Raw genomic sequence first — 27,810 nt, 5'->3', positions numbered from 1 at the left:
TGCTTTTTCGAGCCACTGGTTCCCTCTGGAATTTCTCATGTTTTTTGGTGTTTTAATAATTAAATAACATTCACATTTTGTGAAATTTATATTTATTTAATATAATATTTACAAAATTAGGAATAAATAAGTTGAAAATGAATAAACATGAAAAACAAAAAGTTTGAACTTGATAAAAATGTAATTTATTTTAGATGGAAACTTCTGTAATTATATTATAATATTTTTAACATATAAAGAAATTGTTAGAAATACAAATAAAAAAAAGACTAAAATTCGAATAAGTCTAGATATAGCACAGCTTAGTTTGAAATCAAGGGTTTAAAGTTTGTCGAGCGTGCCGTGTGCAGTGACAGATGAACTCTCCCGTCCACATCCAATTCGCTCTAGCGGTCTTGGCACTGTTAAAATAAAAGTCCCGCTTCTGACACATCAGGCCGAAACAAAAAATGCTGATGATTAAAAATGCCAAACATTGGTCGATATCAGTCTTGGATGATATGTCAGTCGACCACTACATCAAATGTGAATTCTGAAGCTGCTCTATTTTTCTTTTTTTTAAACATAGGTTGCTAAATAAGGAAGGACTACAACTACCATAAGGATGTGAGTTTACATGCTTGACGAATCAGACCACTGCTGTAGTCCTTACTTAAAAACAACAACAAAAACATTAGCCATCCCATTGGACTAATCTGCGCAAATAGAAGAGAGCAGAATTGTGGGTAATAATGACTTGTTGCTGATTGCTTACATGTGAGGTGAGACTTCATAGAAATTGACGCCCCTGTATCGCTCCATGTGCTGTTTAGTGTAGATCTCCAGCTCTTTGTAGGGGTTCATTGACACCAGCACAGAGCCAATGTACGTCTGAGGGAGGAAGACAGACACACAGGAATCAGATCAATACTCTGGGATTTGAGCTTTAAGAGCGAATAGAACCGGTAGAACAGCTCTTACATAAATGAGGTTCTCCTTGAAGCGTTTGCGGAGGTTCTCGATGAATGCCACCTCGCTGGTGTGGTTCTCCAGCAGGACAAAGTCCTGCACGCCCACCCGGTCCCTGGCTGTCAGGGCGCTCTCCATCATGACTCGGATTCCGTCACTGCCCACAGCCTGACAGAGAAAGAGCAGAAGTGAGATACAGAATCACACTTACACCCTCCAGACGCAGAGCAGCGCGAGGTGATATATAAACACTGTAACACACACAGTATGTCAAGGCCCTCTGAGAGCCTTGAATAAACTCAACAACTCCATCATGACCCCTCCCATTTCATAACACGCACAGAGTTCAGCTCATTTGAAACCCAGCTAAAGAAAGCTTTTATTTTAAAGTATTTGTATGAAAGATCTGTCAATGAACCACACATACCATTGTGAACAAAATGTCACTATCTAAAACAGTGGATTTGTCGAGCACAATTTTAAGCTCAAGTTAATACTCTGAAACTTTAAAAGTGCCAGGAAGTACTATCCTGACTTCTTTTTGATAAGATACCACCATAATACCATGGTTTTTAGACACGTACCTTGTTAAAACTAGGAAAGCAAGATACACTACAATTTAAAAATCAGTAAAAAATATTTTTTGAAAGAAATCAATACTTTTATTCAGCAAGGACATAATAAATACATCAAAAATTACAGTAAAAAAGTGACAAATAAATTACCATTTAAAATATATTCAAATAGAAAGTTATTTAAAATTGTGAAAAAAGTTTCACACTATTAATCTTTACTATATACTTTATAATATAAATGCAACCTGGGTGAGAATAAGAGATTTTTTTTTTAAACATATTAAAAAAAAAAAAACTTACAGTCCCCAAGCTTTTGAAAAACAGTGGTACTATATTGGTTTTTAGAGATTTTTTAATTTATCAATACTAATTGATATAGGATATGTATTGGTTGATATTAGATATTTTATTGTACATGCCCATTTACTTCATTTTTATCTTTATATTTAATAACTCAAATAATTTAAAACTACCTTGTTGCATTTAAATCAACTGATTTTAGTTTTTGGTGTTTTATTTTTAATAGGCCTATATTTAAACAAAATAGCACAAGGTACAATAGCTACAAGGTACTATATAAACACTGTCGTATAAGAATACAATACTCATTAAGTGCCATATTCAAATATCATAGAATTACCATCTGATCCCATACAAATAAATTTGAATGGAATTGAAATTGAATTGAATCATTGCTTCATGGCACCACCACAGTACTATTTATAAGGGTACAATGCAGTTTTACATCATTAGCTTGATTACATCTCCTTTACAAATAAACAAGACGCTCTAAACCATCCATTTTCACACTTAAACCACATCTCTAACTACATCAGTGCAAACTCCACCCAAACTCAAATGTGCTGACAAAACATACTCACATCTATTACCAGATCTGTATTTTTAAAGAGATAACCCTTCTCCACAATGGAGGCCTGAGTTTTCCGCATTAGATTCCCAATGTTTGACAAATCCATGGTGTCGAAACAACCTTAGCTGTCGCTCCTTTTCCAGATATGCTCTTTAGCACTGCATAAACTAGTAGGACACAAAAATGTACTAAGTTCTAGTAGGTCACTTGTCATCTGATGTCTGTAATCCTGATCAAAGAGGGCTATGGGTGATGCTTCCTAGCTTAAAACAGAAAAGCACACTTACACCCACTCACTCACACACACAAACACACTCAGATGAACAAATGCGTGATTATGCATCGAAATACACACAGTCACATTGTGTGAATGCACCAGCTGCCAGGGCTGTTGTTTTGCTATTGACACAGCAGCGGCCATCCCCTAGAGGGACAGACAGAGAGAGACAGATACAGCACACCTGAGCAAGCACTTTAATTAAGTTGATGCACACCAACTACAACAGGCTAACGGTGGGAAAAAACAAGCCGAAAGAAAAACATAACAGGTAAGCGGGAACAGTCGACAAGTGTAGTGCCAGGAAGTGACTTCATTGCCAATCCGTCAGCCTGCTGAATGCACCAACAGAGCTGCACCAACTCTGAAAAGTCTAACATGGCCGGGTGTTGCTCTCTCTTGTTCTCTATTAGGCCGGTTTTGCATTTCCAGCTCAAATCTGGTTTCGTCCAATCTGCAGACACCCACATGGAATCTGGTTTTCACAAACCACATTTAAATACACTGTATTATGTTTCCATAAGATCAAAATTCAAGTGTTTTGGGTGTTTTAGTCATTTAGGATGAAACAGTTATTTTGACGTCATGAAAAATGCTAAACAAAATAAGCAGTGCCAAGGTGTTCATAGTGGATAGTGCATAGCTATGTGGTTGCTAGGGTGTTCTGGGTGATCGCTAAGTAGTTAATTACTGGCTTAAGTCAAAAAAAAATTCTTATGGGTGATCGCTAAGTAGTTAATTACTGGCTTAAGTCAAAAAAAATTTCTTATGTTCTTGTCCCTAGATATGCTAGAGTCTACCCCTTTTATCACTTGCCAGGAGAAAATCAACAAAAAATATTTATATAGGTTAAACTGAACATACACTACCATACAAAAGTTTGGGGGCAGCAAGATTTTTTTTTTTTAAAGAAATGAATGCTTTCATTCAGAAAGGACGCATTTAATTTACAGTAAAGTGACACTTTAAGTGACAGTAAAGATTTTATAATATTACAAAAGTTCTTTTATACTTTTTTATTCATCAAAGAATCTTGAAAAAAAAAAGTGGTTCCCACAATAATAAGTGGCACAAGTGTTATTTTAAATTATTGTAATATTAACAATATTACTGTTTTCACTGTATTTTTGATCAAATAAATGAGGCATTGGTGTGCGAAAGAGACTTCTCTCAAAAACCAAAAATGTAAAAAAAATCTTAATATTAACCCAAACCTTTTGAACGGTAGTGTATATATTCTATTCAAACAAATAAGAGTGTGGACACTCAGACCCACAGATCAGATTTGAAAATCAAATCAGAAGTGTGAAGTGAGCATATAAAACATTAGAAATTAGATATTGGTTTAATTTTTATTGTGTGTTTGACTGTTACAACAAAAAAATATTTGTTGTTTGTCTCAATAAATTGGGTTAATTTAAAAATACAGTGGTTAAATTTATGCTTTTTTTTCCTATCGCTCTTTGTTTTAAAAAAGGTTATAAAAAATGTCAATAATTATCGATACCAAACGATATGAAACATTATACCGTTGATACATTTTTTAGCTACATCGCCCAGCCCTAAGAACATACTGCACTCTTTTCTTAATCACATCTACATGTTTGTCTCTCTTATTTTGCAAGCATATTCTTCTGCAGTGACACAGAACTGACAGTTAATAATCGGTCGTGGAGTCATAATCAAAACTAAACACGCTGGCTAGACAGACCATGACATCATTTGTTGGCCAGCTCAAGCATAATATGTCCTGCCCTTCGACAGATCATTTCCACTGCAGCTACTGTACTTACGCCAAGACAGTTGTATGATACAGATCTGCGACACTTGTATAATACAGACAGCTTTTATTTTGATTAAATACTTGCTATTTGAGGAAATAATTATTTTCATGTTATAGCCGACAACTGACAGAACAGTTATAACAGTTAGAATTCTATACTATTATTTATGAATAACTCAAAACTAAATTAAAAACTAAAATCTAACGTTTTAAATGCTACAAGGAAATTCAAACTTCACATTATACTACACAGCTAGAAAAATGGATATATTTATTTTGAAATATGTTAAAGATTACATTTAACAGTGTTATTAAATTATTAGTGTTTTTACAAATGAACTTTAAGTGAGCGTTAGATTACTGCAGAGGTAATCTAAATGTAAAAATATAGAAAAAAAGCTTGTGTAATAAAATATTGAAATGAATTTAACTGGATACCCAGGTCATACAAGGGTCTTTGGATATAGAGTTGTCTGAGGGTTCTTTGTGCACGTTAGCAAATATTATCTGTGCATCACCTAGATGTAAAAATCCTATAGCCGCCAAAAGCCAATATAAACAAATCTAACCATTCATTTAGAACAAAAAATATGCCACAACCAGAAAGCAGACCCTTGCTACTTTCTCCAGAAACAGGCTCCATTATGGCATTGTTCTTTATAGATTTGCTTTCCTGTTCTTTCTTTCCCACCTCTGGTCCCTGGTTCCTCATGCATGCAGGTCTATAAGGCAAGCTACATGCCTTTCCCATGTTCTCACTTTTTCCAAATCCTGCTCTGAAAACAACAGACTGAAAAGCTCGAGACACGACCGTGGGCAAATTATTCACTCTCCATTTCACTCTAATCTCTTCTGAAAAATAAAGATCAAAGAGGGAGCGGTTTGTTCTTCTTTGTGAACAATAATTGCCTTTTGCATGACCTTCCAACAGCCTATTGATTCGCTTGGTTCTTGTGAGCAGAGCTGTTTCAGGGAGATCTGCCGAGTCAAGCTGCCTTCGTCAGCACTTCTCACATTGCAAGACAACATTAGCAGTCTTTGGAAACAGACGGATAGGGACCAGAGCTTTGATTACCAAAATTGATTATTTGAAAGAGTGAATGTGCAAATCAAACACTCCAGTAATTCATTTCTCTAAGGTCAAGTCAGTGATTCTGTCCAGTTAACAACTCCTGATAAAACCGGAGGATGTTGAGGAAGAGAAGAATGTATTGTGCATTTTTTCATAATTAATGAAGGCAGTGGATAAAGGGCACATTCCTAGATATCTAGAGCAAAGTCATGTGCTCCTACCCTTCTCACCGGGAAGAGTGGAGAATGGTGAAGAAGAAAAGCACATCTTGTCTGCTTGCTTATGATTTTAAGTTTTTGAGGTTACCAGTTTCCATCCTGATTGAGTCATCTGGCTCACTTGTTACCTCTCTCTTCTTTTCTCAGTAAAGAACAAGGGGTGGAGACACCCAGACTGTTGTGTAGAGGCACAGCTACATTAAAAAACGATGATAGATGCATAAAGATGTTCTTTAAGTATGGTCACTATTACTATCCCAACAGATTAAATAAGGGTGCTTTCACACTTGGTTCGATTGCCTGGTCCAAACCCGAGTTTGATTGCTCCTCCCTCCCACTGCCCCACGCTGGTTTGTGTTCATACGGTGTTTTTCGGTTCTGAACCACGGTAGGTTTGCGTCATCAGAGTGGCAGCTAGGTAACGACAATGCAGAAGACAGCAATATGAATGGATGCTTGCGCACTTGATTTTTGTACTTCGGATTTTGAAAATTCTGTTTCATTTCCAAAGCACCAACACAAAACGGCACAAGTCTCTATTTATCATGACTGTAATGCAAAGGTTCAAAAGAACCCCGGAGTCAATTTTTGCGAGCAGAAATGAGATATAAATTCTCTCTGCTTGCAGTGCGTCAATCACACTTATCAGGAAAGCGAATGAGTAAACACATAAATACACAGTTTGACCAATTCATACGTCATATTGAACAACAGCAGTTCAACTCTGTGATTTAGGACATTTGCGTTCACATCAGAAGCGAACCGTACCAGAGTTCGCATGAACCGCACCCCAGACAATCCTTCCGAGATGGACCCAGGTACGGTCCACGGGTGCGCACCCGAGTTCAGAAAACAGCGTTCCAAACGAATTGAACTCTGACGTCAAACGAACCCGAGTGCGCACCAAAAGTGCTAGTGTGAAAGCCCCCTAAAAGCACAAAAAGTCAAATTTTTTGCTTTTTATTTAATATTAAGAATACATTAAAACAGTCATGGGAACTATTTTCCTACTTACTGCCTTATATTGTTTATTTTTGACAGCTTTTGTTCGCCCATGTCCCAAGCTTTCAGTCTTTAAATATGAAAGCCATCACATATAAGAATTAATATTCCCCCTCCCCCCAGATAATAATATATTATACATATTAAATATAAAAAATATATAATACATATAATTATTTTTACAGACAAGGATTATTATATTATTTGTGAATAATAATAATAATAATAATAATAATGCAAACAGATAAATAATAATGACTAAATTTAATATTTATTGTGTAAAAATTATTTTACACAAATCACAACCAACAATTGTGCCCTTAATACAAAAGCATAAATTCTTAAAAATACTGAAATGTCATTTCCATGCCCTTGCTGTCAAATACAATGCATAATTTGTGATGTTGAGGAAATTATACTGTAGTGAAAATCTTTATTACACTTCAGAAAAAAGAGAGACAAAATTGATAACGCCCACAGTTGAAAAAACACCCATAAATTTAAAAAGACTTCATACAACATTAATCACCAAAAATGACATGTGGACATGTGTGAGTAGAAGTTTGGGATATCTTGTTTTTTTTGTTTTGTTTTGTTTAAGAGAGATGTAAAAAGATCAGACTCCTGCAGCTTCGATCCATGCAGATGGTCGGGGGAAAAAGCATTTTTAGCACTTCTCCAAATGTAATGCAACTTTTTGGCCCCTATTTTGCATGAGATTGTTCATAGTCATGAAACTGACAAGTTACAAGTTTTGTAAGTGCTTAAAACACAAGACCCCAGCACAGGCCTTGCTGCGCACCACATTATATCATCCTCTAATTAAGCCATATTCATAAATAAATCTTCAAAGAAGATGTCTTACAATGCTCCTTTAATTACCACCACACAGATGGCGAGAAATTCCATGGGTGGCATTGTAATTCACGCCGGTCTGCTGAGCCGATGGCTGTCCTTGTGTTAAAGGGGCTGTGTTGGTTTGGAAAGTCAGCTGGTGGCTGTCAAACTTCAGGGGGAAAGTTGACAGACAGGTGTGACTGGCTCAGTCTAAGCTGTGTTGGTTTTGAAAGTCAGCTGGTGGCTGTCAAACTTCAGGGGGAAAGTTGACAGACAGGTGTGACTGGCTCAGTCTAAACAGGTGAAGAGTTTTACATAATATGCACCCCCTCTACATGCTGAACTCACAAACACACACATACTTTTTTAAAAAAGTGAAAATGAAAGTGACGTGACATGTGGCCAAGTATGGTGACCCATACTCAGAATTAGTGCTCTGCATTTATCCCATCCAAAGTGCACACACACTGCAGTGAAAACACACACACCGTGAACACACATCCGGAGCAGTGGGCAGCCATTTTTGCTGCGGCGCCCAGGGGAGCAGTTGGGGGTTCGGTGCCTTGCTCAAGGGCACCTCAGTCGTGGTATTGAAGGTGGGAGAGAGTGCTGTACATTCAGTCCCCCCACCTACAATTCCTGCCGTTACGAGACTCGAACCCGCGACCTTTGGGTTACGAGTCCGACTCTCTAACCATTAGGACACGACTTCCCACATTTTACTTGGAGAAGATATAAAATTACCAGTTTAAAATTTCCAGCCTGCCAGACAATGCAAGGCATTCATGTCCAGAGGGCATTTGAAGAGCACGAGTCAGGAGAAGTGTAAACTGCTTACTGGACCGCCACAGTATTCCTGGCCAGTTTCATTCTTACAGTGTCTCCCATCCAATCGCATATAAATGTACAGCTATGACCCTTCCTTAATATCTCAGAACGGAGTATCTCACTCTTCTCAGTCGTTCCAAGCAGCATATCACTATGTAAACTTCATTTCCTCTGCCTGAGATCTGGCTCTTCCTGTGAGCGGTGCAGCTGTTTAGCAATTCAGTGGAATCTCGAGCGAAACTGCACCAGATACCATAAATCTATTGTCAGCCATTCATCAAACTTCTGCAGTTATTTGCCTATGATGAAAAGTTCCAAAATTCGATCACATCTAAAGTACTGCTGACCACAAGGTGTGTTTATTTGAATGTGAAATGATGCTCTGCAAACGACACTCGTAGTGTATCACGACATTGAACGGGTGAAAGGCCTCAGAAACCCAAAGCTCATATGATGGTCTTTATCTTGAGTGCTTGTTCTTGAAGTTTCTGTTGGCTTTCGGTGGAAGGTCGCAGATGACAGAGACCGGAAGAAATGTAGCAGGGTGGAATGACCCGATGACAGACGCCAGTTTCATTATCTCGCTCACTCTCTTTCGAGCCTGAAATTCAACAGTGACTGCTGCTGGTTCAAAGCCAGAGATTGCTTCACTGTGAGATGACACTATGGCATAAACACAGATACTGATAGTCCGGCATGAAAGAGGGTCCCAAGATAGGATCAGTGCCTGATAGGACAGACAAACTCCAAATCCTTCTTTTCAGAGGAAAAGTGATCTTCACTATTTATATTAATATTTCAATTCAATAAATACTGTATGAGCGATTAGAGATCAGCTGATATTCATCCCTATGAACAACCTAGTCAATAATGCCTAATGTCTGTTTACAGAATATTTTTTTTAATTACCTTATTTCAAAAAAAAAAAGGTTTATTATAATTGGTAAAAAATGCTATAATTATATATTTTTAGATTATATATAGCGTTATAATGTACAAATCAATATAAGATTCTATAATTACATATTTTTCACACACACACACACACACACACACACACACACACACACACACACACACACACACACACACACACACACACACACACACACACACACACACACACACACAGTATGTATGTGTATATTTAAAAAAATAATAATTTTATACATATATATACACACACACACACACACACACACACACACACAGATTATATATAGTGAATTATGAATTATTATATTTACTATATCACATGTATTTATCTAAACGCATAATATAATTATAATGACCACTCTACTCTCTAGTTATCTGTATTAAATTTTCCCCCCCGCTGCCTGTGGGGCCACGAGCCAGTCCTTCTGAAAAGTGACACACTCCCCCTCTCTGCCCCCCTCGACTCGTTTGCTCTGTCCTCCTGCAATAGGATTTACAGCGACAGTTAAAACTTTACAGCCCCCCTGTAGTAGCCCTGCATGTGCCCGTCCTTAAAAACCAGTTTGTGCCTCTTTTAGAAAATATTACAAACAAAAAACTTAAGAAAAAGCGTAAGAAAAAGCATATGAACAGTCCGTCTTGTGCTAACAGACTCAAGGAAGCAGTAAATTGTGATTGGGAACTCAGGAAAGCTCTTTTCCTGCTGCCCCAGTGCATGCTAAAGCAGATTTCAGATAGGGATCGGTCAAGGAGGTAAGATTGATGCGCTTAAACTTGGCTCAGTTACTCGAGGTATAACCTGATGCCACAGGTGTATCACCTTAAAATATGGTTGATTTATGACTGTAGTTTCTGTTTGATTAACAGATACAGAAACAGATCGAACCGATAGAAAGAACGATAAAACTGAGAAAAAAATGCAATATTTATACAGCTGAGAAAGTCTTACGAAAGCTCTCTGCAAATAATCACCAAGAGGCTCTGAAAAAATGGTTGTGCATCAGCACTTCGGAGTCTTTCGAGTGTATGACAAAGGGTTAATGTATGAAGACACACCCCATTTTCTCCTCTCCACCCAGTAAGAGCACAACACACCACCTGTTCAGTCCACACACACTTGTATAGATCAGGTAAAACCTTAACCAAGGTCACTACTACTGCCTATAAACCGAGCAGCGCCCTCCACTGGACACTCCAAATGACGTAATTGTGCACAGAGAAGCTTAGAGAAATGTTCTGGATTTAATATAAGTTGCAAAATATAGGCGTGCAGCACCTCACACCGTGTGAGTCGCAAAAATTCTCCTCCGTTCTTTCGGTCCTATCAATCTCTCATTCTTGCTACCTCCCTTTCCCACTTATGCCAACATAATCAGAGACCCCGCCTGCTGGAATCGGAGTAATATTTTCCAGACGGTGTGAGTTGCTCTCTCTTTCTCTATGGGAACACTGACATTACAGGTTTAGGGTGTAAGAAGCGCAGGGAAAGTCACACGTATGTCACCGGCCATTATAACTTTGCTTGCATTCTGCTCATTGTGCACACCTTTCTATCAGTATGTGTGTACTAGTAAAAACGTTATGAATTTATGACAAGTGGCTACAGTCAATGGATCACAATGGTTGTCTAAGAAACCAGATAAATAAACAGCGGTTTCTAAATCATCCCGTTGTTTGATCAGGGTCACTTTGATCCATCTTTCAAAAGCTGTCTTACTGCCATCGGGTAATAAGGCAATTTGTTAGTGCTCCACCTTACTGTACTTAGAACTGAGCCAATTATGATAGTAAAAAGCTCTCCTGTTAGAGATAGACAGACCTTAAAGAAATAGTTGATTTTTAAAATGAAAAATAAAGAAGTTTTTACTTCCCACGTGAAACAAAAGAGAATTCTGAAGTATGTTCATGCTGTTTCGTCCATACAACAAAAACATATGGAGGATCAAAACTACAATAATGAATGGATGAATGAATAATTATGAATGAAATTGAAAGAAATTATAATGAATTAAAGAATTAATAAATATAATATTTTTATCATTATTAATTTCAATTAATACATTTTTAATAAATAAATACATGTATGAGTCATTAATAAATATAATTTTCCTACTGGATCATTTATTTATTTATTTATGCACTTATTTATGTTGTGCAGTATTTATTTTCATTTCATTTATTTATTTATTCAATTATTCAGTCTCTTGAATACATGTTTTTATATGAGAAACAGCTGCTTGGACATTCTGTAAAATATCTTCTTTTGTGTTAAGATTAAAGAAAGTCATACAGGTTTTAAACATGAATAGTTATTCCTTATAATTATTCCAAAGCATCATCCATTGTGTTAAACACAGACAGGTTAAAGAGGCTTACAGGTGCATCTCAATAAATTAGAATGTCGTGGAAAAGTTCATTTATTTCAGTAATTCAACTCAAATTGTGAAACTCGTGTATTAAATAAATTCAATGCACACAGACTGAAGTAGTTTAAGTCTTTGGTTCTTTTAATTGTGATAATTTTGGCTCACATTTAACAAAAACCCACCAATTCACTATCTCAACAAATTAGAATATGGTGACATGCCAATCAGTTAATCAACTCAAAACACCTGCAAAGGTTTCCTGAGCCTTCAAAATGGTCTCTCAGTTTGGTTCACTAGGCTACACAATCATGGGGAAGACTGCTGATCTGACTTAAACTACTTCAGTCTGTGTGCACTGAATTTATTTAATACACAAGTTTCACAATTTGAGTTGAATTACTGAAATAAATGAACTTTTCCACGACATTCTAATTTATTGAGATGCACCTGTACAACAGTCAGACTCTGTGGACTCAGAGTCACCCTTCAGGTCACTGGAAGAACAGGACCCGCACATCCTCACATGGCCTTCTGGCCAAGAAACAAACACTCTGAGGTTTTGTTTGTTATGTGGGGCGTTCTATTCCTTAAAGTGGTCAAATGACATCCGTGGGAAATCAGTAATGGAAACTCTGGCTTTTTTCCCTGCATGCCTGTTGTGCTCTCACCCCATTTATACTTATATTAGCCACTTTCAGAGCCCCTGCCCTTCACTACCTCTCTCTTTATTACTCAATCTACAGAATAAATTCCTTCACATGCAGAATTTTCTCACTTGCAGCATCCCAATTTGTATTTTTCCAGTCCAATATGCACTGAAAGTATATAGTTTGCTGGTTAGGGGAAAGGAGATACATCAGAAGTTTGAGGATGTTTTTGAATGTCTTTTATGCTTATTCATGATTAAAAAGAACAGTAATATTGTGAAATATTACAATTTAAAATAACTTTTCTGATTTAACATTTTAAAATGGAATTACATTTTAATGCATCTTTGCTGAATAAAAGTATTAATTTCCTTTTTTAAAAATGCTAGACATACCCCATCAGGAAAATGCGTCCTAATACCATAAAAGGTTTGCATTTTTATGTAAACATTGGTATCTAGCTAAATTCATTATTACTTAACAATAACTTACAAACTGCTGTACAAGGAGCAATAAAGCAATTAAAGCATGCATGGATGCACACTTCAAAAATCTATCCTACTCCAAAAATAGTAGGATAGATCACCTGCCACCTATTTAAGGATGATACTATTATCCAGGATGCTCAAATTCTAATCTTGCAGATGCAGGATGGATAGTATGCAAACAGTGTGCTAATTGTATACTAAAACATTTCAAGATTGGAACACTGGGACAACATTTAATAATGTAAATTTTTTAAGTATACATATTCATGGGAAGTCTGAGCACAAAACAAATCCATTTTCATTCCCTTTTGTTCTCGACCACAATCGTCTGTCCACATCAATTATTTGAAATTGGATCCTGGTAAGGACTTAATGATGTGGGCGAAAGGCATTTTAATTCAAATTATGTGTAATGAGACTCATGAAAATGTTTGGTTATTGTACTCAGTCAATCCATTCCCATCTCCTCCACTTCTCTCTTTCTGCCCCTCCCTCCTTCTCTCCGCCTACTCTGTCACATGCCTATTTATACTCTCACACCAGGACCGGTCTATTTGTAGAAACTGTTGTGCTGGGCAGAGGACGGTTCAGAAGGACCAAAGATCAAAGCTATGAACTTTGACTGGTGTGTAATTCTTCAACAAAATGAATCCACTGGCCAGTGTTAAGGTTAAGAAAAGGAGAGTGTAATGAATGAACTTTAAAACCCTCTTCTTGTTGGGTTTAAATAGTAGAGTTAGCATTTAAAATATACTTCCTCTCTGTTCTAGTTGACAACTAAATGAACTTTTCACCTCTAGAAGGCTGTTGTTTGCTTTTTTGTGTTCCTCCTTTCACTTTTTGTATTTGTTCATGACTTAAAGCGATAGTTCACCCAGAAATCGCAAACATTTTCTTTCTTCAGTGGAACACAGGAAGAGAAATTCTGAAGAATGTTCTGGTTGCTCTTTTTCATGCAATAACAATCAAGGGGGACTGGAACTTTCAAGCATCAAAAAGACACAAAGACTGTCCCTTTAAGACTGTCCCTGTGAATATGGTCGCAGAGAAAATAGACCACACCGACAATAAGTCCGTCTTTGTTTACTAATGTGTCAGGGCCTTGAGCAATGGGAGTGGTGAGAAAAGCCTGACACTGGGAAAAGACCCAAAGCATCATGGGAAGTGGAAGATGGGAATGAGATGAGGGCCGGTTTGTGAATAAACTGGAACAATTTCACATTTATAAGACCTGCAGAGGGAAGCAGAGACATTCAGAGAAAATAAACCAAGAAAGGGACCTATGGGACACCCATGAGACATGATATTTGAAAGGCAGTACATAAGGGAGGGTGGTGTATGATGGAGGCGAAAAACAACAGAGGGAAAGCTGAGAGTGTGTGATGTCAGAACAGAAGAATGTAATGTGGGTGTTAAACAGTCAGCACAGGACTGGGGACAGAAAGAGAGAGAGAGCGAGAGGTAAAGACGGGGGAAACCCATCACTGTCACACTACGATGTAGTAATCGATGTTGTGATATAACTAAACAAGGTCACTGTGGCAACGTGCAAGTAAGGAAGTTGTATGTTGACTGAGAGAGTGAAGCTCACTGCTTTATCTCTTTCATTTCCTCTCATCCCTTCTTCATCTGGGCTTTTTGAGTCATACAGTACCTCACATGGTGGTGTGAGTGACTGCTTGCTCCACTGAACAGGACTTACTCATTTCCAGACAACCTAGAGGCTCTAAAATGATGTGTTTTCTGGAAAAGAAAAAAGGTTCCTTTCCAAAACACAAAACCGGGCTCAAGTCCATGGCACATTAATCATTCAAATGCTTAGGAAAACCCATGGATTCAGTGTTTTTTATATGGATGCACATTTTTCCACTCAAACCCAAACGGCAAAAAGTACACAGATATTTTTTTTTACCTATATTTCAAAATACCAAAAAGAAACATATATGTTTTCAATAAGTTTTAGTTACTTGTATTTACTCATAAAGTTTGGGCCAATTTTGATTTATTTTGTGTTATCTAGTCAAACGAGTGCGGAAAAGGTATATGTGACGAGGGAGCTTCAGTAGAACAACAGTGAACTGCTGTCAGATGAGATGTTGTCACGCCAAACAATTTTTCCTGTCCTGTTAGCCGTTATATAGTGCTTGTAGCACTCGCAGATCTTCAATTGCACGCACAAATGTAGCGGCGTGCACTGTAGCCTGTATCATTTCATATCAAAGCGCAAAAGAAACTACGAGCATGCAATGTCATATATGTCAGTTAAGTCATGAAGTTACCAAAAAGGTGATTAAAGCTGCCTTAAAACGGTGCGTGTATGTATTTGTTATATGAAATACATTTAAGAACATGTCTCTGACATGCAGTGGTTTTCAAAACTGTCCCGGTCTGGAGCACCCCAGCACTGTCTCCCTCATCTAACACACCCGATTCAACTCGTCAGCTCATTGGTAGAGACTTTAAGACCTGAAGTGGGTCAGAAAAGATAAAGATTTGTGAGAAAATACGATGCGTGTAAGACCCGTGTCATGCTCAGCAACGGCAACTCTTAAAGCAGCCAAAATAACCTAATAACCCAGCTGCTGTGATGTCTGTTAATCAAAGAACAAAAGAACAAAAAAAAAACAGAGGAAATCAATAACTTTTGTAGCTTTATGGATTAATCTTTATTTCAATTAGAATTTAGTGTTTGATAACTTTTTTTATTTTCTGCATATTTCCTACTTGCTGAAGGGCACAGGAAGTTAAATATGACATTTATTATAATGGGTTTATGTGAAGATTGTTTTAAGTTCACTTAAATTAGAAGCTTTTTTTTTTTTTTAAAGTCTAATAAATGTTAAAATTGTTAGCTCTCAATTATACTGTAATGTTGAATGGCTAGTCAATGGCAAAAACAGCAGTAGAAGCATCAGTAAAAACATTTCCTAGAACCATCAGTAGTATTGGTATCAGTGATACTTGCCTTCAGTCATAAAAAAGATGCCATTAAACAAATATTAAAAATATACTGTCTTTATGTAGTATCTACATTAATTTTAAGATTGAATGTGAAATTATTACAATATAAAAGTATAGGCTATTTAAAAACTTTAATGCTAGGTGGCATTAATCACAATCAATTTCAGAAAAAATGTGTGATTAATTAGTTAAACTTTTTTAACCGATTGACAGCACTATACAAAAAACATTTTACACTATTTATAATATGTATATGACATATATTCAAAATAAATATTTTTGGCATATGAGTGCGAAAACGGTCATTCCCTTAGGTTTTCATGAAAAAATTATCCATCAATGCTTTCCAACAGAGGTGAAAGATGTATGAGGCAAGAAATCTCCAGTAAAACAACACCAATCACACTTTTCTCTCTCTTTCTAGCTCTACTTGGTGGAGCAACATGTTTGGAGGCGGGAACCAGAACCACTAGAGACACGCCCACTTCTTCCACAGCCAACAGGTTAAGAGGGAGGAGGAGAGGAAAGGACAAGCATTACTTCATCCCAGCCTTAATATTTCTCACCAGAGTTGTTGCAATGAGGTACAAGTGGACAAGACTGTACTCGTCAGAGGAACTCCAATCATCCTACTCATGCAGAAGCCCTGTACCCAACCCCCAAGCGGCCCTGCTCTTTCCAGGTCTGGTCTGGAAGAACAGCACAGCGGCGCTGCTTAGGGCCAGCTGGATCTCCCATTGCTTTCACATACAGCAGCTGGGTTGGCAACGCTATGGCTTTAAGTCTCCTCCTCCGAGATCTTAGAATACCCACAATGCCTTATAAGGGCAGGTTATGCTTCTCAGCATGGGACAGGGGGTTCCCACAAGGGTTCCTCTCTCTATCCAATGCTGAGCGGATGGAGGATGGAACAGTGATGACACTGCCACCTCCTCCCCATTTCTTTCTCTCTTTAGCCTCCAACAAGCTGTTTTCAGGGCAACTGTACTGTCCAATAAAAAAATCATAAATACAAAAAGAGTTAAGAGTTAAGTTATTAAAATTATATAGTATTTTGTCTAAACAAATTCTAAATAAACAGCAAATGTATTATTAGATTATCAAGCAAACTTTAGTATTAGATTATAATATTATCTAATTGTAAACCTAAGATAAATGAGCATTAAATATCCAACACAATCCAATATGATAAATGAAAAAAAACAAATCTCTAATATCAGCTTGTAATAAATTTGGTACCAAAATATTGTGTATGCCTAATATAGTGTGCTCTAACGCTGAGTATGTGTTAAGATATGATCTGAGATTTTTTTCCTATATATTTTTTCCTGTGATAAGTCAAGGCAGTTGATCAGTCAATTAGAGATGCTGATATTTAATTTTCAACACCACATCCACTGGAAATGTCTTGCATAACAATCCTTGAGGATGCTGCCAAAATACAGATGACAGACATTCCTGTTTTCATTGTTTTCCACTTCTTCAGAGGTCCATGATTGGCAACAGTCAGACTGTTTCTAGCAAAACACAAAGATCAGTTGTAGATCAGTTGAGTCCGAAGGCCTACAGTTGCTTCTCTCACCTCAAACGGTCCCACTCGAAGAAACGTGTTTTAAACAATCAGTCATTTTAAGGACACTCTCAAGGACTCTGCTTACACCGCTGGAGCCAAAGTCCATCAAGCAACATTACAAGTTTGCCAAATGTTGCTTTTCTAGTTAGAAATTAGAGTATACATTTGTTTACAATTTTAATTCAGCTTACTTAAATTCCAATACAAATGTTTGTTACATCAATTCAAATTCAGAAATCTGAATTTAAAAAGGCATTATCAGCTCATTTCTGAATGGTGCACAACCCTGGATGTCATGTCACCATGCAGGCATCCAAGAAAGTTTAATTTAAAGGGGTCATATGATGCGATTTCAAGTTTTCCTTTCTCTTTGGAGTGTTACAAGCTGTTCGTGAATAGATAAGATCCCTAAAGTTGCAAAGACTAGTCTCAAACCCAAAGAGATATTCTTTATAAAAGTTAAGACTCGTCCACGCCCTCCTAAAATGCCTCATTTAAACACGCCCCCACATGTCTACGTCACTGTGTGGGAAGATTTGCATAACACTGCCCAAATGTTTATGCTAAGAAAGAAGGAGTAACTTTATTGTTGCTGCCACCGCCATGTTGTGAAGACACTGTGTGTTTCGTTGTGAAAGGTAAAAATCGATGCGTTTCAGAAAGGCGGGGCATAGAGGAGAAACAATAATGTACAGTATGTGGAAAATAATGTTTTTTGAACCTTAAACCGCATAAACACATTTCATTACACCAAATACACAAAATAATGTTCTTTTTAGCAACATCATATGACCCCTTTAATCAATCAATCAATGCAACAAAATAAAAAAAACTTGAATGAATGTACTGTAGTGGGTTCATTTGAGCATTTAGTAATGAGACAAAGACTATATCAAAATCTAACCTTCAAGGAGAAACCCAAGCTATAGGATGAAGCAAACAGTTTGGAATCCCATTGTGAAAATCTTTTGCTCTCTAAGGAACATACTGAAAGGACAAGACGGCCTATTACAACATCGCAGCTATTACTGAGCATGACAACAGCACTTCATTATCCTGCATGGCTCAAATGCAAGTCATGGGGTGAGGTTAACACACAACGTATCTGTGCACATAAACACACCGTTCAGGCACAGACCATTTGGCACGACGGCCAACTGCTGACCAGACATGACAGTTTCATGCACAGAGTCGCCACACCCATTCATTCCACACATTACAGCCATAATTATGAAATACCAGCAGTTCCCTTAGGGAAGGGCAAAAGGACAAACAACCTTAGGCCAGTGTTAACGCTGACCCATTGGGAGTGTATACAGACATACTCATAATAGGGATGGGCATTTTAGTCATTTAGTCTAAGTACTCAGGCATCAAATTGACCCCGTTTTAGCATCTTGTTCAGTTTGTGTTTAGTTGTTTTTGAAAAGTCTCTACATTTCTTTGGTCAAAAATAGTAATACTATGAAATAATATTAGAAACTTAACCGTTTTCTATTTGGAATATATTTAAAATGTCATCCCTGTGATTGCAAAGTTGATTTCTCCAGTCTCCAGTATCACATGATCCTTCAGAAATAATTCTAATGCTGATTTGGTGCTCAAGAAACAATTCGTGTTTTTTTATTTATGTTGAAAACAGTTGCGCTGCCTTAATATTTTTGTGTAAACTTTTTTCATGATTCTCTGATGAATAGAAAGTTCAAAAGAACAGCATTTATTCGCAATTGAATGTCTTTACTGTCACTTTTGATTAATTTAATGGATCCTTGCTGAAAAAAGTATTAATTTCACGAATATTACTGACCCTAAACTTTTGAACGGTAGTGTATATCAATTTAAAAGTTAAAACATGGTTAAATGTGTCTAAAACAATTTCTAAATGTATCTAAGAACAACTGCTGAACAATTTGATGTGCTCAATATCTATGATAACAAATCCAATTCTAATGACATCACACATCCATTCTTTTCCAATTAAGGAACTATATACATATATAAGATCCTGGAGGCTGGTGCAGGACAGGAACAGGGCGGAGACAAGGAGAGCCTCCAGGTCGGATCAGGGCGCTCCGGGAGCCATGGCGGAGCAGGCAGTTCAGGTTGCCATGGCGGAGCAGGGGACTCAGGAGGCCATGGTAGAGCAGGTAGCTCAGGAGGCCATGGCAGATCAGGGGATTCAGGAGGCCATGGCGGAGCAGGCAGTTCAGGTTGCCATGGCGGAGCTGGTAGCTCAGGAGGCCATGGTGGATCAGGGGACTCAGAAGGCCATGGCGGATCCGGCATATGGAGGGTATATGGCCCCCCCAAAGCTTACAACTGCATGTCTTACATATTAAATCATTTGTTTTTTTTTTAACAATGTCTGGGAAATGAGGTGCTTTAATGAGGTGTAGTAGGCATGCTGATGCTGAACGCTCCGAAACATGCCAGGACTGAGTTTCACACACTCAACATCAACATGCGATAAAATTCCTAAACATGCTCCCCTATAATAGGGTGCAAGAGCCTATGAACTGTGACTCTTCTAACTCCCTAAGTAAAACTAGCATGCGTGTACACTGACTGTAAATACCAACTCAATTTTTTTTCTCAAGGTGCGTCACATTTTGCACACTTTTGCAGTAGTATGTTTTGCAATAAATTTAGCGATATCACATCACACCTCTGAAACATTAATTCAACCAGAAAACAGCACCTGCTTCAATGTAGTTTAAACGGTTTCATTTGAAACAACACTACAGAGTACATAGAGTAAGTGCACTATATAGTGACAAATTTACATTTGTGTAAGGACAAATCCACTGATTGCTTTACAAACATTGTTTTGGATCAATCATCGATTTTCCAACCACCACCACTATGAGAGGAGACAATATAGTCGTCAAAAATGGGCTACATCTCTGGAACACTCAGGCACAATATGCATATTTCTGTGGTCTGGGTGCAAGGCCACAACTGGCCTGGATTGCATGACTTATCTTCATGCAGGAGAGAGTCTGGTTAAAGGTTAACCCTTACAGATCTCAATGTGATCGTGAGAAGGGAAGGCAGCTTTCACTTCAAAGGTCTTTGATAAAGACCATTACTGAACTCTAAGACTTGATTTATTCTGGGCGGTTAACAGAATGAGGACATAAGCATGTGAAGGATGGTACCATGAACAAGATAACACAGAATTGCTTTCGTTCCCATGCTTCAAGGGCATCATGGTTCTACCTACGTTGTGTTAGGGTCACAAAGGTCATCGTGTTTGGGAAAGAACTAGAGCAGGGTGCCTTGATGCTGGAACACAATGGACGCAAACAGGCATGAACAACCCGATGTAAAATAGCATGGGGGTATGGTGAAAAGATGCAATTACCGCTGTAATTTCATCTCAGAGTGCACCTCTGTAAGAAGGAATGTAATGACAGTTTGTGTTATAATAATCCCTCAACTCCAGCCACAGTGTTTGCCCTTGTCAAACGTGGCAGACCGTAAACCTGAGTGAAAGGATCCCAGATGGATTACAGAATATCTCACACCATCAGGTTAATCAGTAGTCTGTGTATGTGTCACTAAGCGAAGCGAGTATTTTAAGCTGCCAAACCACACAGTCGGCACAAGAGTAATATGAGCGGATAAGCACATCTGCAATCTCAAATGACAGTCATTCCACTCAATTTATGAAAATAAGAGAAAATGTTTGACTGACTCTCTGCTAAGCAAATATGCCTCATATTTCTTGATAGTTCAGGCATCCATTTAAGCCTCAAAAGTACCATGATGCTCCAGGGTTTTAAAGTACGACTGTACGTGAATATGGTAATCATTTATTATCTTGATATACAGTGGCCACTTTTAAAGTATTTGGACACTTTTAATGTATAATTAATTTATATTATTTAACAAAATATAAAAACAAGTGCAATTAATTCACAGAATTAAGTTTAGGTTTTAAAACATGTATATATGTATATATACATACATGGGGCTGCAATATAACAAAGAGTGAAAATTTTAAGGGGGTCTGAATACTTTCCGTACCCACTGTATATATATTAAAAGTGGATCAGAAAAGTGAGGCTAAAAACGCATCAGAAATCACATGCTGATTTGCTGCTCAAGAAACATTTTGTATTATTATTGTGTAATGCTGAAAATGGAAGTGCTGCTTAATATTTGTGAAAACCATTATACATATTTTTCAGGATTCTTTATTGAATAAAAACATCAACATAACAGCATTTATTTGAAACTTTTTATCAAATAATGCTGAATAAAAGTATTAATTAAAAAAAAAACTTTCTGACCCTAAACGTTTAAGAGTCTAAATACCTTCTGTGGCCACTGTACATTAAAGTACCTGAGCCATAGTACAGTCATAGTACTTTTTAATGAACATTATAAATAAGAATCTTAAAACGCCATTCAAATGAACCATCCAGCAAAGCTGTAGATAAAAGGCTTTGGTCTGGCCTTTGCAGTTTTTCCCTGATATGGAGCAAAGTGGAGTCCAAGGGCAGGGCCCTCAATGGGACATTTCAAGTGGAAGAGCCACAGCTAAATTAAGAAAAACTGCAGATCCTACAAGCTCATGACTCACCACAGGGCATCAAGACATTTAACAAATGCACAGTCTCTTTCTTACCCTCTGTTACTTCCCTCCACCTCCATCAGTTCTCACACTAAAAACTAGATTAAAACCTGCGTGGCTGTTCATACTGTAAACAAATTAGCTATCAAGGCTACTGCCACTCATACTCTGTTCCTCTCTATGCAAACATTTCAAACCACAGCTACACGATGAATGCTTTTATCTACTGAAGAAAGAGGCTGCAATGATAAGCAAAAGACTAAATGTTTAAAGCCAACATGAAAGGCGTTCGCAACCCAGTAATGTAACGCATTTCTAAAACAGGATATTCAATGAGAACAAAAAGCAGTGTGGGACTTGAAGAGCTTGAATATTTTGATGAAAGATTACAAAGACAAAATGAATCGTTCACCAGCAACATGCATTACAAAGTAAATAGGGTTAAGTTCATATGAATATTCTGCTACAACAAATTTACACTCAAAAAGGTGCAGAACTTAACTTCAGTTTAATGCAGGGTAGAGACTCGTATATGTGGTTGGTTAACCCTGAGAACTTCCTGTTCTGAGTGTTTCAGACACAGGTGTATCCCCTTTGAGATCTCTCTGGGACACGTTGACAGCTGGCTGGTTGACAGACAAGCAATGAGGATAGGGCTGGGTTTGCACAGCCGCACTCCCACTCTAAACCAAATATTCCTCCACAATCTCACCATCATCATAAACACGATGAACAGAGAGTAATTGGAAGATAAAGAAACAGACTAATGTTTCCTTGCATGATGGAAAAGTGGGTCACACACGGCACACTTATATTGCTCACTGCTGACAGACGTAGAAACTTTATTGTCTTGGGACAGCTGGAAAATAGCTCAAGTACAAAGTCTCCCAGCCTCTGACCAAAAACCAGAATCCCTCTGCTCTGAAAATATGCTCTATCCCAAAGTGTTTCCCTTTGTCACAGTCAACACTGCATAACCCTGAGTTAAAGGAATAGTTCACCCAAAAATTTAAAATTAACTTAAAATGTACTCAGAACAGATTTGGAGAAATTTAGCATCACATAATTTGCTCACCAATGGATCCTTTGCAGTTAATGGGTGCCGTCAGAACGAGCATTCAAACAGATGATAAAAACATCACAATTATCTACAAGCAATCCACAAAACTCCAGTCCATCAGTTAATGTCTTGTGAAATGAAAAGCTGTGTGTTTGTAAGAAAAAAATCTATCATTAAAGCATTTTAACTTCAGACCTTCGCTTCTGGCCAAAAGTCCATAATCCATGAAAACGCTTTCTCAAGTGGAAAAGGTTCATTGCCTGTTGTCTTCTCACATCAAAATCCACCAACATATTTGTTTAGAACTGTTTTCGCTTGTAAACAGTGCTTAATCTGTGCATATGACATGCGGCGGGTTATTGTGATGCTATATCAGATCTCATTTTGACGGCACCCATTCAATGCAGAGGATCCGCAAACAAGAGATGTACTGCTAAGATGTAATTTCTCCAAAACTGTCCTGATAAAGAGACAAACTCATCTACATCTTAGATGGCCTGAGGGAGTAATTTTTTTGGGGAGGAACTAATAATATAATCAGTTTTGCGGGGATGTCTACCATTGCAAAACTACCATTCTAAATTAAAAACACTGTTTACTCATTATGACAACACTGTTCTTGGAAAATGCACAGCACAAACACCTTAAGCATGACTGTTATAGCATTATTCATCTGTTTATAGAAGCCTACACAACTGTCAGCTTCTAATTGTTGTCAGTTATACTAGTTACACCATCCATGCAGTGTTGCACAATAAAATAGATCTCCAACTGTAAGTAATCCATTTCATTTGACAGGCGCATATTCGTTAGGTTTTGCAACATATGGAAAAAGGAATGATACACAAGGGGGGATGTGAGTGAGGACACTTGAGGACATGACCTGCCAACGACCTTAAGATGTCATCAGCGCTGTGCTGCTCAACTGGCAGCACAGGTGAAAGAAACATCCTCTTATATGCACCCTGACAGTGTAGTAAAAATAACACATTCAACACAATTTTACAAGCTTGGCCTCTGAGGGTGATGCTGATAGTATATTCCCAGTGGAATTTCTAATGTAATTGGGTTGAGGGAGGTTAGTTTGGAATGACAGATAATTAACAGCTGGTCTCCTTTAACTCCCCTTGTCATTCCATCCTAGAAAAAATATGGTCTGAAGCCGCCATATCACACCCTAACAAAAGGAGCTCAATGCATGCCCATAGTTTTGCACTTTTAAGCTTTGGAGATGGGAGTTTGTTTGTATAACCCTCATGCATTTGAATCAAGATCTGAACAGGTCAGGGTAGTATTTTCATAAATAACATGGAGTAAAGTAACAGGTGAGATGACAGTTGCTGTGTATCTAACCCTAGTAAGCTGCCACGTGCCTATGACGCCCTAAAATGCTGTCTATTTAGGGAACTCACTAATGTTTGAGCAAAGTGTTGGAAAGTCCGACACTTTTCCGCGAATCAGTTCTTTCCAACGGTTTGTTAAAAAAAAACGCTTAAAAAATGATTATTTTACGTTATGACGTAATCACGTGGTCACGTTTTTTTAATTATTGTTCCTTTAATACGAGTGATTATTTATTGTAAATTCATGCGTTCCGGATTTTTTTTAATATTCGTGTTTTATTTCGGCCATGTAGCCATCGTTTATTCCTCGGTTCAAATGCTCTTACCATCATCGCTTATCGGTTCACGACTCGAGAGAGAACTGCTCGAAGGAATCGTTCAGTTCGGTTTTGTGGTTCAACAAATTTATTGAAAAGATCCGACTCGTTCATCAACCGGACATATCAAATATGCAAGAAACCAATCTTAACGAAACATTATCTTGACAATCCGCACACTGACACTCACATACGCACGTCTGAATTCAAAACTCGAACGTCATGAAGCGTAAACTGACTTTGTGCTTTGATTCTATTTCTAACTGAAATGAATGGCGTGTCAAGCACTTACCTTGATCAAAGCACGCCGATTTCAAATCCTGCAACGTCCAAAAGCACCGGTCGCTCACTGTTATACTGCATAAGAGAAACCCAGCAGTGATGGGAAACTTGTTCTCAAACTTGAGCTGTAATCTGGACCTTTCCCTCCTGTGTGAATCCCACCGACGAGAATATTTACCTCAGTGGGACACTGAAAAGTCGCTTTTACAGTTGCTTAGATCAGTAAAGCAAATGTAGTAAAAATGACTGCTGGAGATTTACGTGTAAAAAACAAACACACAGATTATCATACTCTAGTTTAAAGTAAGTACTATGCCATGGAACATGTACTCAGTAATGTCTCTCTCTCTCTCTCTCTCTCTCTCTCTCTCTCTCTCTCTCTCTCTCTCTAGAGCCGCTGTACCAGGAAGTTCACGAGCAATCCCACGACTAATAACATGATCACATGTACTTTCACTTGATCACAATACAGATATGACATTTAAATGAATATTTACATTGCGTTTTGATTAAGACTAGCCTATTTCATTCATTAGATTCATTTTTATATTTAAAAGCAGAAATAACAGCACAGCTTACTTTCCTCACATAGGGTACGTAAGCATACGTGCTTATTCAGAACAAATAGACTCTTTTGTATGTGTAATTTTAGTTTAAAATAACTATATTTTGACAAATATATCAATCCTGCGGTATGTTGGCTTGCATGTGGCGTTTGAGATAAGGTAGGCGTTACTCGAAAGCACGCTAGCGTTGATCGCCCTCTATTGACAATACAGAAGAGATAGAAGCACCATCAAAGACTATTTCAAGGGGTCCTCGATCTTTTTTCAATGACCCCCTGGTGTATAGATTGTAGTGTTATTTTAGAATCATTGAGATACTATTTCTATGAGATTGTGAGACTATACTATGAGATACTATATATATTATTTTTATATATTTTCCATTTTCATTTAAATTTTAGTTAGTTTTGGTAATTTCGCTGTGTTTTGTCATTTTATTAGTTTTTCTTAAATGTCCATATAGGTTTTTCCCAATGTTTTATTCAGTTTTAGTTTTAGTTATTTTAGTATCAAGCTGAAATGAAAATGAGAAATGTTGGCTTGGCAGCTATAGCTGAAATAAAATAATTTAATTTTTACTTCAAATAATTATTTTTTAAATAGTTTTAGTTTTAGTTAACTATAATAATCTGGAGTAAGAAGCAGGTGTTACATACTGTATGGCCTATAAATCAGGCCTATAATAACAGTTTGCATGATAGGACTAGGTGTTAGGATCCCTATAATAACATAACATATGATTGCACTTACATGAATGTTTTACTGCATTTTATCAAGATTGCTAAGCCATTGAAATAATCATTATTAATATGCGGAGTCATATAGGCTACTTAAACATTTTAATTTTATTTAATGCATTTTAATGAGGGCAATAAAATATTTAACCAAAATGTAACTTTATTTATTTATTTATTTGTTACAAAAATTAATTTGAGCTTTAGTAATAATTAGCAAACTCCCTGCAGTACTGATACTGACCCCAGGAGCTGAAGACCCGCTGTTGAAGGCCCCTAATGTGGTACAATGACAAGCAAATGTATCAGTAAACTTTAAATGTACTAACAAATATTTTTAATCTAATACAAAGATTTACCACTGACATTATTATGGTCAAATCAACCATTATTTCAGATTTTATTTGACTGGACCAAAGCTGATTATGTTATTAAGTAGCCAACGTGACTCACAGAATCACAGCCATTCATTCTGAGCATCTCTTTTTCAGTCCACACACACTGGATAACACATGCCCTGTGAATGGAAAGCTGTGTCTAAACATTTTGCTGTATCAATAAACACTGCTGAAACAAAATTCCCCACATGGCAAGGTGACCTCACGCTTGATAATCCATGTGAAGTGCAGTATCATGCAGTAGCCAGAGGGTGGAGTGATCGATTCTGCCCTTGACTGTGCTCTTCAACGTTCAGACCACCAAACCCCAAAACAACATCAACCACATTAAGCACTGGCTGAACCGAGAGGAAAGATTGTATCCTGTTGACAAGGCAATGTCGGACCGACAGGCTGTACTAAAGGGTGTTTCCATGTCTCCTGTCACCGGTCGGGTGGAAATAGGCATTATAGTTATTGTTCCAGCCTTGATCAGTTATTTAATAATAGTACAGCGTTTTTAGTTTGTCATCCCAAAACTTTCTTATTAATGTACCTCCCTGTCTTTTTCCATCTCAAACTCACTCATACTCAAACACACCCAGCAAGGGTAACTTGACCTTGCCAGATAGTCAGGAAAAGTATGCTGTTCCAAAAATTTCTGTCATTTCCTCATAGCATTCCATTCCAACCGCTAATAAATGGACACTAAATTCAAGTGGTTCTCAAACTAGAAAAGTTTTTGCTTAACGAAATATGCGCAAAACAGATTCTTATCAGCTAGATTCCAGCATTACACTAGACTAAATGAACCATGAAGAAAGTTCTTCAAAAACAGAACAAACCAAGTCACAGAGAACGTTTTCCCAACAAAATAAGAAGAAAAAAGAGTGCATATTAGAGTTAAAGGCTGTGAGCTATTTTCCTCTTTGCCAACCAGACTAGTAACATTTATGCCATCCATAAGAAACATTCAAACTTCTGTCAGAGTTAATGGTAATTTTCCTTGCACACATTGCAGATTTTAGCATACACCCACATTCCTTGGACTGTATTATTATTAAATGGAGCAATCCAGACCCATTCCTCAAAATCATTATATTGTCGAAGGAAAAGCCTCTCACAGATACAAAATATTGACTATATATTCCATATCAAAAGCCATTTATG

General features: G+C 37.4%; 1 protein-coding gene across 1 annotated transcript in view; it reads right to left on the bottom strand.

Annotated features, from left to right (window-relative positions):
* Positions 1-27,810, bottom strand: part of LOC107685083 (unconventional myosin-Ic-like) — a 42,385-nt gene that overhangs the window by 13,795 nt on the left and 780 nt on the right. The window contains exons 3-4 of the mRNA XM_016481552.1: positions 961-1,116; positions 755-870 (exon numbers count right to left, since the gene is read on the bottom strand). Of these exons, the coding sequence (XP_016337038.1) occupies positions 755-870; positions 961-1,116 (272 nt within the window). The remainder of the gene's footprint in view (positions 1-754; positions 871-960; positions 1,117-27,810) is intronic.

Source organism: Sinocyclocheilus anshuiensis, unplaced genomic scaffold, assembly GCF_001515605.1.
Source record: "Sinocyclocheilus anshuiensis isolate Anshui unplaced genomic scaffold, SAMN03320099.WGS_v1.1 scaffold914, whole genome shotgun sequence".
Classification (NCBI taxonomy): Eukaryota; Metazoa; Chordata; class Actinopteri; order Cypriniformes; family Cyprinidae; genus Sinocyclocheilus; species Sinocyclocheilus anshuiensis.
The sequence above is the reverse complement of the archived record's forward strand: the minus strand, read 5'-3'. Positions and strand labels throughout refer to the sequence as shown.